A 19590-nucleotide genomic window follows, 5' to 3' on the forward strand; every position below is an offset into this window, starting at 1 on the left:
ATCCAGGAACTCAAAATATTATAATATTTCCTAAAAGCAAGTCCTTAGTGCATAAATAAACAAGGGTTCATTTCAGAACATTTCTGTATTGTACATCCCTTTTGTGACTGATGTTTGGAAATATTCAAATATGCTCTGTTGCTCTATTAGTCAGACTAAAATACTAATAATTTATAGCAATAGTCTGATATGTCTGAGAATAAACAATATCTGGTGGAAAGGAAAAGCTTACAGCACCTGGTATTCCCAGGCGGTCTCCCATCCAAGTACTAACCAGGCCCGACCCTGCTTAGCTTCCGAGATCAGACGAGATCGGGCGTTCTCAGGGTGGTATGGCCGTAAGCGAGAGACGATGTTAAAACATGCCTATTTAAAGATATGACCCAATCGCTCTCTAGAAAAAAACTTGAAATTATATTTGTATTGAGAACATATTTTTGAATACTGTACCACCAATGTAGATTTAATCGAGCTGACAATTTGTATATTGTAATAAATATATTTTATAAAAACTATTAATTATATACATTTTGCATATGAAAATAGAGACGTTTAAACATCCTCACATTTAATTCAGACTATACATCTCCTATGGCATCACCTTATTAACCAGCATGTGGCTGATGTCAAATCCTTAAATAGGGACGTTTTAACCTCGTCTCTCGCTTACGGCCATACCACCCTGAGAACGCCCTACCTGGACACCGTGCGGCTGCTTCTTTCGGCGAATCACATCTCTCGCTTTCCAAAACTCAAAGCCAATCATCTTTTCCCTTTTCCAAAATCTCCATAATTCACAGCCAATCACCTTTCCTTCCTTCCAAAATTCAGCTCGACCAATCCGCGTCGAGTCTCTCTGTCGAATCACGTCCTTGCGTTTCCAAAATTCACGTTGCTTTTCCAAAATTCTAAACCAATCAGCTTCCTCCGTTTCCAAAATTCAAAGCCAATAAGCTTCCTCCGTTTCCAAAATATCTGCCTTGGTCCCGCCTCCAGTGCGGATGCAACTTATTCAAACTTTTAAACGGTTCGGAATATCAATATTCCTTCAACATAACACGGTAAGATGTACATTACAATAGTATTGATTTCAGAGATAAATATACTTAATTTAAGCGGTTTATGTCATATAACGTTATTGTAAAGTTGCCGATGCTGTATTAACATTAACGTTTCCTAAAGAGACGTGCCTCCAATAAGATTTACACTTACACATTAGCGGTGTATTTTAGTGTTTTCCAGCGTTTTCGCAGTGTATTCGTACAGTAATGACACATTTTCTGTATTTATTATCACACAGTGGTCGTGTTATTGGTCACACAGTTCAGCCCCGCGTATGATCAAAAGAATAACAAAAACAATGCATGTAAAATAAACGTGAACACAAACGTTTCCCTTGCATGTACAGTACAAACTGAGTGCAGGCTGCTAAAATACTGTACAGTATCGGCATTCCAACATGTAACACACACACACACACACACACACACGGCATAACAGTGTTATAACGGACATGTGGTGCATGCATATTTAACTGTATTAGATTATAATCTGATGCTTTAAAATCAATCACTGTGCACTCGACAAAACAATGAATAATCAACTGTAACTGTAACCTGACTACAGTAACACCGTAATGTTAGTAAACCAGTAGATTATATTCTCATACAGATTTAAATCACAATATGAATATGAGGTTTGTGTTATAACTTCAGTCATTTAGTGAATCTGTTGTGGCACAAATCCACCTTGAGTATGTTTAGACTCTAATACAGTTAATATGACTGAACTGGATCTAACTGTGTATTACAGATACACACCGCCATCCTCCTGTATTATACACTGATATAAACACTATCTATCTATCCATCCATATCCATTAAAGGTTTTAGTCTTCATTCATATAATCCATTAACTATGCTTTCTTACTCTCTCAGTTCCTCCTCAGCTCTTCTGCACTGTCCAGAGCTGATACAAGTGCCATGGCTAGAAGGACATTGTCACCCTCTCGCAGTCGTATATTCAGACAGTTTCTCCTCTGTCACTTTATCCATCTTCTGTGTCAGCAACTGCCAAACCACCAAACTGTTAGCCACTGTGTCAACAGCCATGACTGCTGATCCCCCAGGACCACCAGGGTGATGGCCACCAGCACCTGAGCAACAGCTGCTGGGTCTTTAGGTGAGAGTTTGTACAGCATAATGTGCATTGTTTTTTTGCTTGTGGTAGTATAGTTATTGATTTTTATTGTATGTGCTATATTTACTAGGCTGGGGATAAGCACTGTCCCACGAATGGACCGAGTGGACCATCTGGACAAGGACTGAAACTGGTTAAACACTCAGCAACCAGCAGGTCTGCACCATCATAGCTCTCTGTCAAAACTTAATGCCATATGACAAGCAGCGTGAGGCATCCCCTGCTCGGCATCATGTGCGGTTGAGCACTGGACTTTAGACATCCCAAAACAAAGGGTGAATTTACACCAGGTGTGGGGACCATGGCTCGTCGTGTCTTGTGTCTTAGGATCCACCGGATCACCTGGCCAGTAGACAGACTGTTGTTGCCTAGCAGAGGCCATCTTTGTCAGACTCTGTGACATTTACAGTACAAGAGCCCACAACACACATTTATTATGCATTGACAAAATGGACAATGATTAAACGGCTGATAAAAAAAATAGACTAATAATTTGTGAAAACTTGTGTTTTAATTGGTGGTGTGTAAATAGTGTCTAAGTTGCAGATTGGATCTCTATATGCATAGATACATGTTTTCCATTCTTTTTTATTGTTGTTTTATCACTGATTTTACCGAAAAGGCAGACATTTTTAAGTTTTCTTTGTATGTATTTTCTTCTAGCATTTATTTTTAGATATTTTTAGTTTTAAAGAACTGGAAGAAGGTGGAGAGATAATAAGTGAGTGCAATATATAACTGTATAATGGTACCATAATTTGATAATAAATTTGCATTATATTTTTAAAGAAGCTTTATGATTTATTTCTTTCACAAATATTTGTAGAAACAAGAGTCAGAGTGGCTTTTTTATAGACTATAGATGAAAAAAATGACAGAATATAATTCTCTTTAAAGTACATCACCAGATTAATATTTTATTTGTAATGAATTTGCCTTCATTCCAGCAGGTCACAGTCATATAGAGAATGTAAAGACACTGTTGCATTGCCTTTCATGTTTATTCTATTAATTTGATTATATTAGTCAAATTTACTTTTTGTGTGACACAGCATAAAGCATTAAACAACAGATTGTAATACTTTTACAATAACCTAACCTCATGTTATGATTAATTAGGCAGTATTTTTTATTTTTGTGACACTTGTCAGATTTTTGGGTTAAAAAAAAAAACGTCATTCACGGGAATCGAACCTGGGATCTTTGGATCCATAACCTCCCCCTGCCTAATGCATGAAAATGTTCATTTTTGATGCAAATCTTAAAATTACAATGACATTAGCAGTCCACAGCTAGAGGGAAACATCAAAGATGGTAATAACTTTCATTTCACCTCATTTTTTCTCAATTTTTCATTTTTTTCTTCCTTTTTTCTCCTTTTTCCCTTTTCCCCCTTCTTCCCCTTCTTTTCGCCCTCTTCCCCCCCTCAAACAGACTATTGTTCCCCAGCTTTGGCGCGATCTCGTCTGATCTCGGAAGCTAAGCAGGGTCGGGCCTGGTTAGTACTTGGATGGGAGACCGCCTGGGAATACCAGGTGCTGTAAGCTTTTTATTTTATTTTATTTATTTCACTTCATAATTTATTGCCCAATTTTTATTAATTTATATTCAATATAAATCATTTATGTAAAAAATATTTATCTTAATATCGTATTAAAGCATTAAGAATTTAAAAAGTTAATTAAAAATGAAACCCCAACACAGAACACCACACCAGCCTAGGGGTAACGTTAGAGATCTGACTTGGTGAGATGGTGTTAAAAAATAAACAGCCAATATGTTATGAAAGTTTAAAATATTTTAACAAAAAAATAAATAAATAAAGCAAATCTACTAACGCGACTTAAAACGCGAGCTTCTTTCTCATAACCTTGTGCTGTTGTTTTATTTCTCGCCAATAGGAGGTAGTATTTGTCCAATAGGTACAGTTGGGATATCTAAAAGGCATTTTTTTTCTTATTAGAATAATACTAAGATAAAAAGAACAAGAAGAAACTTGAGCTCAGTTTAAGGTTTTCACGTCTATGTAAACTTTTCAGTTTCCTCCTCCTGAAAAAGGGGTGGACTGCCTGTAATAAATTGCTCCTAAATTATTAGTAATAAATGATAACATTTGGTCAAAATAAAGAACTGTATATCAAAAGAAGTCTTAAGTGGTAGTTTGTATAGTTTTAAAATAAAATTTACCAAGACATAGATTAATCTATGTATTATAGTTGAAGACAAGAGAAACAATATTTTTAGATTATCGCTAATGTAATGAAATGACGCTACAGATGTCATCCTTACCGACAGGTGGCGCACTTGCACACTATTTGCCCTCTGTGCTGTTTCTCGGGTGACTTGGATATCTGTTGTGTGAGGCGTCGCTGCCATTTTGTAAGATCGACTGAATCCCGTAAACGTCTTGTGAAAACGTCTGTATGTAAGCGGATAATAGCGGGACGTTTTAGCTGGTTACTTTTCTTTTCAATAAATTGGAAGCAAAATGCTCTCCGCAGCCCAGTTACTCGACGAGTTAATGGGCCGAGACAGAAACTTGGCCCCTGATGAAAAGCGCTGTAATGTACGCTGGGACCACGAGACTGTGAGTAGTCAAGCAGCAGTTCATCAGCTAGCTTAGCGCGTGCCACAGCTAAACCTCTCTGTTCGCATTTGATATGATAAAGAATACAGAATATGTTACTGCAAATAGCTGTGTTATTATATTATGCGACAGGAAAGTGTTTTTTTTTTTTTTTTTTGCAAATGACTTGGAGGCGGTTTATATCTTTGTGTTCGCTGTCTCGAGCTGGCCTAAGCGCCTCACGCACAGATAACTATCCTTAGCAACACTGGCGCTGTAACGGCGTTAGCTAGCATTACTACCTCGGCGTGTAAATACTATCCCGCCCTTCCCGAGTTTCTAACGCTGGAAGTCTTGTGTAGCTGGTTAAAGTTGTTCGTTGTAAACTTTCGCTTTGACCACGGAAGCGAGCTGGGCTACCTCTGGATCATTTAGCGTTAACGTGTTTGCGGCGTCGCAACAAGAGCTTATTAACTTCTTTAGATTGAGAGGATCTGCCCGCGTGCACCGTCCTTAAATCCTCAATAGCGTGACTGCATAGCGCAGATTACAGCATACTTGCTAGGCCGCGGTTTCATAATCCTCATTTGACACACTGTCAGACAGGGGTGTGAAAATATGTCTAATATATCAAATCAAATAAGTGCAGACTTTCAACTGGTATTTGAGGCTATTTACATCCAAAGCTTGTTTAGGAATAACACCCCTGTATATGGATGGAATTCTCTCTTTCCTTGGGAGTGAGGATAATTGGAGAAATTACCAATATCATACATTAATTAATGCCTGGTTGTAGATCTACTGTGTTTAAGGGCTCTTACCAGAATTCACAACTTTTTTATTTATTTTTTTTAGCTATGGGTATGTACGTCTTTTAAAAGCAAACCATCTCACTGGTAACCTGTTATTTTTGCTTCTGTAGTCATGACTACAGATCATTCCTCATAAACACCTACCTACTTTGTAAACACAAGAGGAAAATTTGATTCAGTGATGTATCGTGATTCTTTTGTGTGGCGATTTCTGTTTTTGCCACAATGATTCCTAAATCGATATGTAAAAAAATATATTCTCAAAATTATTATATTCTAAACTATTCTGACAGCACCCACTCTCGCCCATTGCCTGTACCTCTTTATTCTGTATCTGGAGTTGCGGGGGACCAAAGAGACTTGGCCACACGAGGTGGGGTTTATCCTGGATGGGGTGCCAATCCCTCGCAGGGCTCACACACTCGTTCACACACTATGGGCAATTTGGGAATGGCAGTTAGCCTAATCTGCATTTCTTTGGACTGTGGGAGGACACCCACCAAGCACGGAGAGAATCCCGCCAAGTATGTGGAATCGAACCTGGCCAGAAATTGAAGCCGGGCCCTAAAGGTGCAGGACGACAGTGCTAACCACTAAGCCACCATGCTGCTTACAGCATAGTAATCTGTGCAAATTATTTGCTAAATTTGTTTAGAAATGTAACAAAATCTGAAAAAGGTAATCTAGAGTCAGGATATTTAAAAAAATCATGATACTTACAGAATTAAATTACAAATTTAATCCGCACCTAGGTATCGTGATATCGTATCAGTGGCCCCTGATGATTTCTCATCCCTACTACTTTGTGTCATGAATGTATTCCAAAAATGTATACAACATGGTAACCATCAGTTACTGCCCAGTGTGTGCAGTTTAGGCTCTGATGTGTACACACAGATTAAGTCCACTTGATTAAAACAAAAAACGACTAGCTATTTTTAGATCTAAAATGTTTTATTTTATTATTTAGAATCACTCCTGACTAGGCTTATGATGATCGACAATCATCCAATACAGAAATCAGCTGCATGAGGATAAACGAAAAGAATGCTTTGAGCAGTCCTGACTAGGCTTTCAGTGCACAAGCTGTTTTCATGTTATTTTGGAGTGAGGAAAATAAGCAGATTAAGAAACAATTGATGCTTGTGAGCCTAGGCCTATAGTGCTGCTTCCTTTAGTGTTAAAATAATTCTCTTTCCGAAATATACTTTCGGCTCCTCCTTTCAAGGGGCTGCTACAGCAGACCATCTTATCCGCACACAACTTGGCACAGGTTTTTACACCGGTTTTTAGACTTAAGGAAAAAAATGTATCCTAACTTTTAATTTCATTTAAAACAAAACATGGAAAAAGCATATGTCCTGGAAGGATTGGAATGGTACTATAATTGTGTTTTGTTTCTGGGAGCCTGTTTTTTATTTTCCTGTCTTTTTTTCTTCCTCTTTTGTTTATACACAGAGTGTATTTCTGCTTGCTCAAGTGCTCTGTCTTGCCCTCATTCAACTTGGCATATTGGGATGTACATGCCACAAAACGATTAAATCACAGTAGGCGGTAACATTCTGATTGGCTGTTTTTTGTCTAATCTGTAGTATATATTTAGTGAATAGTTAATGACCAGAACATTTCTGCTTCTTTGTCCTACTGATGAACAAGTTAAATTAAAATGATTCTGCATTTGTTTTTATGTGGTGACATGTAATTAGAGTCTGGTGGTTTTGCCAGAGTTGCAATTACGCTCTATTCATCTACACGTTTCAAGCTAAATCATTCTTTTGTTTTATTTTTGGTTTTAAACCTCATTTGTATGTCCTTTGCATCACAAGTTTCAGTGTTCATTTTGGGCTTCTTTTTTTTCTTTTTTACATTTCAGGTCTGTAAGTATTATCTGTGTGGGTTTTGCCCAGCCGAACTGTTCACCAACACGCGCTCTGATTTGGGTAAGGAAACATCACATGCAACATTTTAGAGTTGTGGTAAAATAGTGGTGTTTGTCCCGATCAGGTACCAAAAGCTGTTTTTATAACCAAACACCTTATTCTCCTAGGTCCTTGTGAAAAGATTCATGATGAAAACTTGCGAAAAATGTAAGTAAAATACCTGTGCACTTAACAGATGTGTTGTAACGACATTGCTTGAAAGCTTGAACTAACACATTAATGTATCTTTTAGGTATGAGAAGAGCTCCCGGTTCATGAAAGAAGGCTATGAGAGAGACTTCCTGAGGTACCTGCAGAGCTTGTTGGCTGAGGTAGAGCGCCGTATCCGGAGAGGTCATGCCAGACTGGCATTATCACAGGCCCAGCAGAACTCTGGAGTATGTGGACTCATAAATGCAGTCAGGAATTGCATGCTAGATGTTGAATAGGAAATCATGCCCATGTTATATATAGAATTGCATAATTATTTGTATTATTTTTGTGCTGTGTTGGTAATGTGTGACATAACACAGGTGACATATTGCACTTTGCATAAAAATGTTTCAAATGTATTACCTTTCCAATGGAGGAATATTTACATTTAAGAATAGTGTTCAATAGTTGAACTATGCATACTACTGCATACTCAATTGTGCCTGGGCTTCACAGGGCCCTACCCTGTCTGGGAAGAATGAGGAGAAAGCGCAGGTGCTCACAGAGAAGATCGAGGCACTGGTTGTCCAGGTATGATTCCTTCATGTTCAGCGTTTAAGCTCGAAGTGTCTTCCTTTTATTCTGTGTAGATGTTGCTTTACACTTTGTGATGTCAGCAATCTGGATGGGTGCAAGTGCATACATGTATTCCTAAATAATTATTTAACAATACTGTGGTAGTAAGGTGCCTCAGTGCAAATATTTAAATTGCATAATGCTTCATTTAAAAACTATCACGTTCACTCAAGCAGGCAGCAAGGCATACATTTTTTTTTATTTTTTAGATTAGGCATTTTTTTCCCCTTGTTAATAAAATGTTTATTAAAAAGCTTTTCAATTAAATGACTAATACTCAAGTAATTAAAAAAAATACAGTTATGTATACGTAATTAAAGAATAGGTATATTATCATAAAGTTAAAAAGGAAAAATCTTTCATTTGTTTAAGCCATGGCTTTAATACTGTGTTAATACCACCTTATGGTAGTTCAGTTAAACTGTCTGGCCAAAAAAAACAGACATTTCAAAAAGCTGAAATTATTGGACTGCATCTAAGAAGCAAACAACTACTGAGTTTTAAAGTTTAAACAGGATTTAGTTGTACAGGCTTTGTTACTTCATAACATACCTGGAAGAATAGTGATCAACCATCAAAAATCATGAATGGAGATCGCTTAAACATTTGGTGACATAATAGCGTTTCCATACATAGACAGTTTGATGAGAACTTATGGGATTGTGGTCGTAAGAAAAAAAACTTGTTGGTTATGCTAATAAAAAAAAAAAGAAGAATATGGAGCATAAAGATTGAGTTTTGGAGCAATCATGATATGATATGCAGTTGCTTCAGTTGGTCAGGTCTTGGCCCAGCAATGTTATAAGGTCCTGAATATGCAGAATGATCAGGGTATCACATAAGTGAAGTTTTTCTTTTCTGATGGCACAACCATATTCCAGGATTCAAATTGTGAAAGAGTGTTTCTGGGAGGAATAATTTTTACACATGACCTGGTCACCAACTGCGTCCTGTAATGAAAGCTAAATGTATCCATCCATTCATTCATTTATTTGTTAATGACCGTTTCATAATTATATTAAAAATAATTATAAATTTTAAAAGAAAGTGAGAATCCACGGTTGAATATTCAGTGCCTGGAAGGAATTCCATCACATCATGATGATCATCTTCGCAGCTGCCAGGCCTGCTAGTATAAAGTTAGTTTGAACGGGGTAGTATTCAGTTTTAACAGATCATTAAGGATCATGACTGGAATAGTTACTGTGACTGATACTGAAACCAAATCACATAGCATGGGTATGACGTTGGCCAAGAACTGTGCAACCAGTGGGCATTTCCACATCATTTGCAGAAACCTTCCAGGAGAATGGAAAAAAATAGGGCTATATTTCTTGAGAATTTTTTTTTTGGTCTGCTCTGCTTGTGCATCTTGGTGTGTGCTTTTCATCTGACCTGTTGCTTCTGCACTATCTGGCTCTTGTACAGCAGCATGCTGGCTGCTGTCCGCCTCCTCCTTTTTTATATCTTTCTCTTGCCGCTTCAGCTGCCACAGCAACACTGGTCAAAGCCTGGATATGATTGAAACCAAATAATTGAAAAGCTTATCATGCTGCTCGGTCTGTCCAGCTTTTCCAGATGTTCTAATTTTACATACGAATAATCCGTATGCGCTTCGTCTGCCAAGTGTCACGTGATCACAACTGAGCCAATGGTGGTTCTCTCTTGCATGCTGCGGGATTGTGTATTTGTCTCCCATGCTTAGTCTCACTCGTATAGACAACATCCGTGCGCACGTGGTCACAATCTTATAGTAAACAGTATGTGCGCGCACAGATGTTAACTATACGAGTGAGACTTAGCATGGGTGTGTGTAAAGCACTTTTTTGTGTGTGTCCAAGTGTACTGACTGTACTTTAGTAACTGCACTGTAACAACGGCCCCTGTGAAGAAAAGGGTGAAAAGGGCTGTAGCAGTGCAGGAGATCAGTCTGTTAAACGACAATGCAACGTCACATTTCCCACGAAATCCTCAAAAGTAGGCAAAAACAAGTGTCATTAGAGAGGTTCCTTGTTAAAGAAGTTTGCCAACAGAGCAGTGTTTCCGTTAGTGTTTGTGTGCATGTGAAAGTTGTCCGACATAGTAGCCCCCCTGCTTCTTCTCTCCTCTTTTACTTACGTCTTACTTACTTTACAGTATCTTTCACCCAGTATGAGACCATTGGTTTTTATTAAGGAATTTGAAAATGAGTTTAATAACTCATGACTAATAAAAAAAAAAAAAACTGTTCCCTGTTTTTAACAATATGGTTCCCTAGGGGTTGGCGATATACCGGTAGACATGATTAACCAGTCGAAATTTGTCAACCGATAGAGATTTTTGTCTATCGTCTTAATCACGATTGAGATCATGTGACGTTGCACGGTACGTAACCACGCAATACACATTCACTTCGACAATAGAAGAAGATGGTGCCGCAGCAGTGAGTTTGCTTACATGTGACTAAACCAACAACGAGGAGAAAGAAAAAAGAAAAAAAAGTAAAAGAAAAAAGGTGCATCGTTTGTGGTGTGGAATTGGTTTGGGTATAAGAAAAATGAAACGAACATGATTTGCAACGTATGCAAGTGCACTGTTTTAGCAAGCGGTGAAAACACGTCAAACCTTTTCTATCATCTGAAATCCAAGCATCTAAACGAATATGGCCAAAGTCAAAGAATGCGGCAACCCTCATCTCACTTATCTACATCATCACAGAGCGATTGCAAGCCCAAAAATCCTGTAACATTACAAACTTCATTAACGGTGTCTTTCGCAAATGCAATTCCCTTTGACAAGAAATCCCGGAGATGGTTAGACATAACGCATGCTATTACAACGCACATTCGCAAAGACATATGCAAAGGCACCTATTCACACAGTTGAAAAGGAGGGGTTTAAAGCTTTGGTGAAAACACTGGATGCGAGGTATTTAATGCCAAGCCGCAATTATTTTCGCCAAATGAAGATACCAAGTTTATACGTCTTGCCGTAGCAATGTGGAAGATGAGCTTTGTGATGTCCCTCACTGCGCAACGACTACAGATCTGTGGACGAGCCGCTCAACGCAGCCATATATAAGTCTGACCACACCCTGTGCAGCAGATGTTCACAAACAAGTGAATAATAAGGAACAGGAAAAAAGTTTGTTTTTAGCTTTTACAGAGCTGGTATACTGTCAGGCACTATGTTAGTACCTAATTAATTTATTTGCATACAAGGATTTTTTTTTTTATTTATTTATTATTTTTTTTTACTGGTGTTAAGGTTTTTATTACCTGGCACTGTGCCAATAGGCTATGTGTTTTATGTACACTTTAATTCAGTGATCATACCATCTTACTACTTTACAGTTAATGTTCCCGCCATAATAATTTATAAAAACTACTAATTATTAACACACATGAGTGATAAATATCCATAGTAAGATATTAATTTGTGGCGTTCTCAGATTGAAGAGCTTGGCTCAGAAGGCCGTGTAGAGGAAGCTCAGGGCATGATGAAGCTGGTGGAACAGCTGAAGGAGGAGAGGGAGCAGCTCAGCTCTACACCATCTGTGAGTTTTAAACCTCTAACTGCATTGCATTGGCATCTATGGCTCCTGTGTTCTGGCACAGAAGTTCATGGTTTGGTGCAACAGCATTTTTAGCCAAGAATTTTAAACAAACTTTGAACTCAATGCAGACTCAATTATTATTGTTATTATTTATTTATTTATTTTTAACTTGTAGACAATTGAGAGCTTTGCTGCTCAGGAGAAGCAGATGGAAGTGTGTGAGGTGTGTGGTGCTTTCCTCATTGTTGGAGATGCTCAGTCCAGAGTAGATGACCATCTAATGGGCAAACAGCATATGGGATATGCTAAAATCAAATCCACAGTGGAGGAACTCAAGGTGAGTCAACAGGTTTTTTTTTTTTTTCCCTCCTTCCTATTGGGGAGCGGTCTGGGGGGGTTGGTTTACAAATACCATAAATGTATTTGATGTGTCTTATTAAACTTGTCTCTTAAAGACAATTAAACTGTTTGATAGGACTGTTCAGTTGTTTATATTTTCAACATGACATTTGGTTAAACATAATGAAATGCAAGTAGTTGACTATTGCATGGGTTAAAACTAGGGCTGCCCGATTTGGGAAAAATGTCATATTGCGATTATTAAGGTCAAAATTGCTATTTACGATTGCGATACGATAAACAAGTGGTATGACTCAACTTGCTTGTTATCAAGGAAAATCCACCCACATTACTAATAATGCAGAAATTTAGATTTCTCAACTGAGATATGGTGTACAGTGCAATCTAGCAACTATGAACAATGTTTTCTAATTAAAACAAAATTGTACAAATTTAAATAACAGTAACATCTTTACATTATTGAATTAAATTACATTACATTAAATTAACTTAAAAAGTAAAAAGTACAGATAAATAAAACAAATACCCATTTAATTTTTTTTTTTTTTTTTTTTTTTTTTTTTTTTACATTTTGTCCCAAAACAGGGACATTTAAGGAGTATGTAACATATACTTTATTGGTATTCTTATTAAATCACTCACTGTTTTTAATCTAATGATGAGGAAGAGATTAAAGGAAAGAAAAGTGTCCTTTAAACATATTAATTTTAGAGTCATACACTCTCATACACTGTATTTCCATTTATTCTTAAATAAATCTGTTAATAGCTGTCCTCTCTAACATACAGGTAAGTACCTTTAAATATGAAAAGATTAAATTAATTTAACTTACCGATGGCCAAATTAAGTCTATGCCCGAAGCACTGTAACCTAGTCCAGTGATTAAGCGCCACCGCTTTGGCGATGTTCGTGCCGTTGTCTGTTGTGACTGCGACCAAACCATCCTTACAGAGGTCACATGCAGCCAGGGCCTCTCTTAAACTCGCGGCTACAGTATGTTCTCTCCGGTATGATCGTCAGGGAAATACCATGTTTGCAGGCAACGGCTTTTCAGTTCAAACTCATTGTGCGCGGTTAGGCTAATATATGTCTCGGTCGTCCTGCTTGACCAAAGGTCCGTAGGAGTTAAAAAGAATTTCACTGCAGTTATTTCAAGTTCAACGTCGCTACGTCACTTACTGAGACTTACAAACACATCTGTAATAATGTGGTGTTTTGTTTTGCTCACACTGGGTTGTGCTTTGTTTGGTCTTTTTACTACTCTTGGCTTTTACCGCCATGCGTTTATCATACTTTTCTGTGTTGCTTCAGGTGCTGATATGAATTTGTCGTGTTGCCACCTGATGTAGCGACTTTAGTTTTGCCAATTTTGCGCAGCATCTCTTTCTGCTTATTGTCCAATATCCTGAAACCAAAATATCGCCAAATAACTTGCATTTTTTCTGGGCACAAGTTTAGCGTCGGTCTCTTCTGTATCCATTTTCTTCTGTCTCCACACTGCGCTGCGGAAAGTCACGTGACTACCAGCACGCGCGCTACACGAGTCTGACTGTTTTTTTTTTTTTTGTTTTTTTTTGACATAAGAAATGGCCATGCAGCTCTTAGAATGAATGTCTTGTTACGTCCGCGAACGCATTTGTTTATTTCATATAATCGCAACATTTGCTGTAATGTAATCGCATAGGCTGACATCGCGATTGCGATATCATTAATCGTGCAGCACTAGTTAAAACCTAATAGATTCTAGTAGTAATTGTTACTTGAGAATTGGTGAGCTCCCCTAATTGTTTTTGCTGGTTGTGTGATGTGGTATGACATCTTGTGTTTGACATGCGATAGTGATTATAAAATAAATTTAAATATTTTTAAAATATTTATTCTAAATCCGCTTAATGTTGTTGGTCTTTCACCTGCTCCCAGCAAGGGGTCGCCACAGCAGGCCATACAATCCTCACACAGGCTTGGCATAGGTTTTACAACGAATGCCCTTCCTGGTGCCATCCTCCAATTTAATCCGGGCTTGGAACCAGCACTGCATCCAGTGGCTGGGGTTTGGGCATTGGCTAGAAATTGAACTCTGGCCTTCCACATGGCAGGCGAGAAAACCTCCCACTGAGCCATCGATGCCCTTCTCAATTTCCTTTGAAGTTGTCATTAGTATTTTTGCCAATATTGTGCAGTCCAATTAATTTTAAATTTTAAATACCTTAGCAAGTTAAATGAGCAGTCATGCAGCACATTTTATAACATTTATTGCTGGCTTTAATTGTCCTGACACTGGCTGATAAATAACTATTACAGAAATTAAGGCTTATGGTCATTTGTTTGCTCGCTATTTTAATCCAAAGTAAGCAATAGCATGAGCCGTTAAGTGTTTAGATTTGTTCTTAAAACACTAACAGTGTCTCTTGGGCAGTCCTGGAATTTGTATACTTAAACACTGAGCCAGTATTGTCCCAGGAATAACACTGTCGTATATTTTATGAACTTTTAAAGTTCTGGAAGGGTTAGGAAATGGGTCAGAGTGGTTAGAGTTATGAATTGATTCCTGTAAAAACCACCCCCGGCCCTACGTGGATTTTCCTCTATCCTAACCATCTGGTTCAACTTTTTTAAAGCTATAATTATTAGTTCATCAGTTACAGCAGGAGTGAAAAACGGCAAACTGCCGCTCAGAGACTCTCAATTACATTATTGCAATTTTTTTTTTATTTGTTTGTGACTATGTTCTGTGACTCTGCAGGAAAAACTGCGCCGGCGCTCTGAGGACCCAGAAAGAGATGACCGTGCAAAGAGGGATAGAGAGAGGGAAGACAGAGAGCGTGAAAGGGAGGAACGTGAGAAGAGACGCAAGGAGGAAGAGGAGTTGCGGGAGAAAGAGAGGGAGAAAGAGCGCGAGAGAGAGCGTGAGAGGGAACGCGAGCGGGAACGAGAGCGCGAGCGGGAACGAGAGCGCGAGCGTGAAAGGCGTAGCAAACGTAGCCACTCACGCAGCCGCCACTCGAGTCGGGCCTCTGATCGCCGCAGGAGCCGATCACGGGACAGAAGGAGGAGCAGAAGCAAGGACAGGGAGAGGGACAGGAAGCGCAGCAGGTACACATATTTAATAATTTAGGAACGCATATCTTTTTCACTCATCATATGCACAATCTTTGTTACAATAATACTGTGTCTTCTTGTTTAGGAGTCGCGACCGTGAGAGGAGGCGCAGCAGGGAGCGCTCAGACAGGAAGAGACGTTCACGCAGCAGGGAACGAAAACGGTCCCGCAGCCCTGAGCGCAAAAGCCACCGACATCGCAGCCGCAGTCGAGACCGGGACAGAGACAAAGAGAGAGAGAAGGATAAAACTGCCAGAGACAAAGGTGGGATGAAATTTGCAAGCTGCATTTAGACAGAACGGGTTTAGAGTTGGTGTTTTTAGACAGCTTTGGGAATATGTGGGAGATAAGGAATAAGTAACTGTCCTGAAACAGGTTACTATGACAAGCCTGCTGTAAGGGAATGTAATTGGTGATTGCGTCACCCGAAAAGGAGGTTTTTATAATTTTTTTAAATAATATCCTGCTCTAAGCCAACTTTTATTCTAAGTAACATGCTGTAATTATATATTTTTATTTTGATTATTTCAAGACAATATACAGATGTTCAGATTCACCATTAGTGAATTTGTCAAGAATAATGCAGATTGCTGTACTTTCTGCAGCCTCTTTTGAGTGTTTATGTGGATTTATTATACAATAGAGTTTGTTTGGATCCACAAATTTTATTGTTCAAGCGGCGATTCATGAGTGATCAAGTGTATAACAGCACTGGGACATTTCACTCTTCACTGTTTTGCTTGTTAGGGTTCACTACATAAAATTCTTATTTTAGCAAATGTTTAGATTAAAAGCATAATTGGACTTATTATGAGCAGTCAGTCTCTGTTGCATTGCAACAGGCAACCGTTTAACTGGCTGTAGTTTCTTTGGAAAATAATATGTTGACTGATCAAAAATAACCATCTTTAGATAGATTGTGTTGTGGTTTTATTTTTTATTTTTTATTTCTTATCAGTAGAAATATTGTATAAAACAAATATTACACTTGCAAGCTTGGTGGTCCTCCAAATACCAGCACAGCAGTGAATACCTGCTGACTTGTGCCTAAATTATAGCCATTGTATTCAGTACAACATTTCTTAACTTTGTTGCAATACTTTTTCAAATTTTAAAGTCCTAATGTTTTGCTCTTCTATGCACGTCTCAGAGCACAAGGACACAGAGGAGAAAAAAGGCAGTGGAAAGGGCTCAAGTGATGAACGGCCCAGCGAGTCCTCAAAGTCCGAGCCCATGGAGGTAGAGCCTCCTAAAACAGAACTGAACGGCACCACTGAAGACCTCCATTCTGAAGGTGACACTCAGTCCAATTAAAACTGATCTGATAGGACCTCAGATCAGCTCCAGGTAAGTGCACTTTCCCCGACCAGCTTAGCTCTTCCCCCCCCCTTCCTTCCCCCCCTTTTTCTTTCAGTTATGTCTGTGATTTTTCTTCCTGTTTTTTAATAGTGCATCGTAAGTATGCACTGAAGATGGAACTAGAGGCTGAAACAGAAGAAGGTAGAATGAATCATACCCAGAGGGAAAAGCCAGTGTAGTCCTGAAAAACATGCCTGGAGGTACCTTGTTTTGTATCGGTCATACATATAAGTTCTCTTCCAAATTTTACGTTTTTTTTTCTCCTCTACCTATACTACCTCACCTGTTAACTTGCACACAGTAAGAGTATACTGTGGTATTTCATTAATTCGTTCACTGAACATGCATACAAAAATGTGCCTATGAATTCAAGATAGATAAGCACGCAGAAGTCTTAGCTCTATCTCTAATGTTTTTGAGGTTTTCACAGAAGGAGCTTTTTTTTTTGTTTGTTTTTTTAATCCATTAAACCTGCCGTCAGTGTTGATTCTGTTCTTCATGGATGTGTGCTTCCTTGCCTTGCACTTTAATGCAGTCTGTTCTTAAAGTCGAGAGCCGATAGCATTGGGATGATGGAAGTGTAGGGTTAATGAATTATTGCAGCTGACTTCCATACCTCACACAGCGTTGGTGTTGTGAGCGACCCCATGAAAAGCCAAATTAAAAATCAAGGATACTGTCAAACTGTGCAGGTACTCACCCAAGGTACTCCTTTCTCTACCCACATCCATTTGAATGCTGTTACGTGTGACCGTGTTTCAGAGCTTGATGTTCTTGGTTTCTTTTTATAAATATATTTTTCATTAATAAATATGGTTAAGACTTTGTAAAATTATTTTAAAAATGCTAATCACACGTGAATGGAGGAGTAAAATGTTGGGATTTACAGATGAACCCGGTTGATATCCCAGAGTCGACGTTGTTAGAGCGTAATCACCCTCACCTGTTTTTCAGATTACTGATTTTATAATTTTATTTTTTTTTTTTACTTTGGTTTTCAGTTTTAATGTTAAATCTGTAGTAGTTCCATGATGGGTTTTAAAACAGCCGAAATTGATCAAAGTGACTGGGTCAGCAGGTTTTTCTCTTTTTCTCTTTTTTCCCCCACCCCTATCTCTTTTCTGTTTGGCAATTACCGTACAGTGCATCTGCTTCCCTATGTCTTGTTTTCAGCGCAGAAAGTGGTAATAGATTATAGACGAGGGGATATCAAGCGGGTTACTCTTCCAGGGGGAAAAAGAAAAATAAAAAGTCAATTTTTCTGGTTCCTGGGTTTTGTTTGTATGCTTTTTTTTTTCAAATCTTGTGTTCAAATGAAGTCAGTTTTTGTCATGGTCCAAATACAACAGAAGTTCGAAGTAACTAGTCAGGAAGATAATTAAGGAATCCAGAACTGTCAAAACTGTCTTCCTTCTACTGTTCACTGTTTAATTGAATAAAAGCTAACATCATGAACTAATGTTGGTTTTTGTAGCCAATGCTGTAATAATACAGAAGGTAAATCTAAGTGACCATGATCATGCAGAGTTTGTTTTATTTTTCCTAGTTTTGTGCTGCACATGAGGTTTCGATTTCAGCTACTAATTGACTTTCTGATTATTTGTGCATGTCAGGGGATGCTGGGGACACAGCTGAGTGAAGAAGACCTGAAGACCTCCAAACTTTTGCCATGCATACTTCGCTGCTTATAACAAGGTGAACCAGATGTAGTGGCCTAATTAGGATAAAATATAATAAAAAGTAAAAAAAAAAAAAAAATTCTGTTGCCCTTTTACGGCCATTTCACAGGACCTTATTTTTACTCCATTTGTTTTTGTTCATACTTTACTGTTATGAGCTTAAAAGCCTTTAATTATGCAAAGGGCCAATTTACTTTGTTAATAAACACTCAGTGAACCTGTAACATGTTTGCTTTGCACAGTTGGGTCTCACTTCACATTTTAGAAATTGAACAGCAGTTTTGGAGAGTAATGTACAGTGTTTAAACAGAGTCCATGACTGGACTTTCTGTCACTTAACTTTCTTCTCTGTAAGCTTATATCCCAAATGTTTGAACAATTTTAGTTTAGAAAAACTGGATTTCCATTTTGTTTTAATTTTAAAAAGCTGTATTTGTCTTCAATAAAAAAAAGTCAAACTGAATTCTCTCCGAGGATTTGAGTGTTGTGTTCTGTGATCTTTTTGGGCGAGAGTATTTTCATGTAAACTGTTCAGTCCCTAAAGAATGGTATGCTTGCATGTAATCAGCAATAAATTACTTTTTACTAAGAAAACTAGTTTTTTTGGGATGGGATTATTTGTAACATTGCTTTGCGTCTGTTTTATGGGTTTTTTTGTTTGTTTGTTTTTTGTCCTGCATAGGACTTTGCTCTCATCTAATTTGTAAAAAAAAAAAAAAACTTTTAAAAATGCAGTTAAGCTGATGCTGTGATTTTAAATAGCATTTAACAGAACAAATTGATAAGGAATTAAAACAAACAAATCTAAAAAATGTGGACAGGTTTATGGTATTCTAAGGCAGATGAAAATGACGTGGTGTGTCCAGTAGGTGGTGTACTTTCCATGCAGCTGGGCATCTAAAACTGCTCGTATGGGTAAGACGGCAACTATTGATCTTGGCATAGAAGTCACCTGAAATGACTATGGTTTTTAGTTATGATTAAATAAAGAATTCTATTTCTTTGCATTCGTTGCTCTGTCTCGCCCAGGTCAAAGGGATATCCTTTCCCACCCTTCCCTTTTCCGCAAAACAGACCAGATTCCACTGTTAGGAGACACCGTGTTCTAGTCACCGCGTATTCTTAAACCTCTGTTCCTTTATTAATATTTCACTTGGCCGGTAGCAGTGCATGACGTATCGGTTTATTCAGCCTCATGTATATGCGTATAATCATTTACACAGGAATGCACTCGCGCCGTAGAATCTTTGTGGGCGTGACGTCATAGTGGGCG

General features: G+C 38.2%; 1 protein-coding gene and 1 non-coding gene across 4 annotated transcripts; one reads left to right on the forward strand and one right to left on the reverse strand.

Moving 5' to 3' along the window:
- Positions 1 to 225: 225 nt before the first annotated feature.
- Positions 226 to 344, reverse strand: LOC128545141 (5S ribosomal RNA). Its single transcript, XR_008365853.1, has one exon. It is a non-coding gene; the product is annotated as a 5S ribosomal RNA (ribosomal RNA).
- A 4215-nt stretch (positions 345 to 4559) lies between these two features.
- Positions 4560 to 18780, forward strand: luc7l3 (LUC7-like 3 pre-mRNA splicing factor). Of its 3 annotated transcripts, XM_053515303.1 has the most exons (11): positions 4560 to 4786; positions 7451 to 7517; positions 7625 to 7664; positions 7750 to 7894; positions 8166 to 8240; positions 11716 to 11820; positions 11996 to 12169; positions 14924 to 15273; positions 15365 to 15543; positions 16430 to 16626; positions 18252 to 18780. In XM_053515303.1, exons 1-10 carry the CDS (start codon positions 4688 to 4690, stop codon positions 16591 to 16593), a joined length of 1398 nt encoding a protein of 465 aa, XP_053371278.1. In that variant the 5' UTR covers positions 4560 to 4687; the 3' UTR covers positions 16594 to 16626; positions 18252 to 18780. The 3 variants fall into 3 exon arrangements, with proteins under 3 accessions (XP_053371278.1, XP_053371277.1, XP_053371279.1); XM_053515302.1 differs by having other exon boundaries at positions 16430 to 18780; XM_053515304.1 differs by having other exon boundaries at positions 11996 to 12157; positions 16430 to 18780.
- Positions 18781 to 19590: the final 810 nt, after the last annotated feature.

The sequence above is a fragment of the Clarias gariepinus genome, chromosome 16 (assembly GCF_024256425.1).
Source record: "Clarias gariepinus isolate MV-2021 ecotype Netherlands chromosome 16, CGAR_prim_01v2, whole genome shotgun sequence".
NCBI classification, from domain to species: Eukaryota; Metazoa; Chordata; class Actinopteri; order Siluriformes; family Clariidae; genus Clarias; species Clarias gariepinus.

Excerpts from the sequence above, each read along its gene's own strand:
- luc7l3 (XM_053515302.1), top strand. The coding sequence starts at position 4,688 with ATGCTCTCCGCAGCCCAGTTACTCGACGAGTTAATGGGCCGAGACAGA. Across the intron at positions 4,787-7,450 it reads TACGCTGGGACCACGAGACT|GTCTGTAAGTATTATCTGTG; the intron begins GTGAGTAGTCAA and ends TTTACATTTCAG. Across the intron at positions 11,821-11,995 it reads AGCTCAGCTCTACACCATCT|ACAATTGAGAGCTTTGCTGC; the intron begins GTGAGTTTTAAA and ends TTTAACTTGTAG.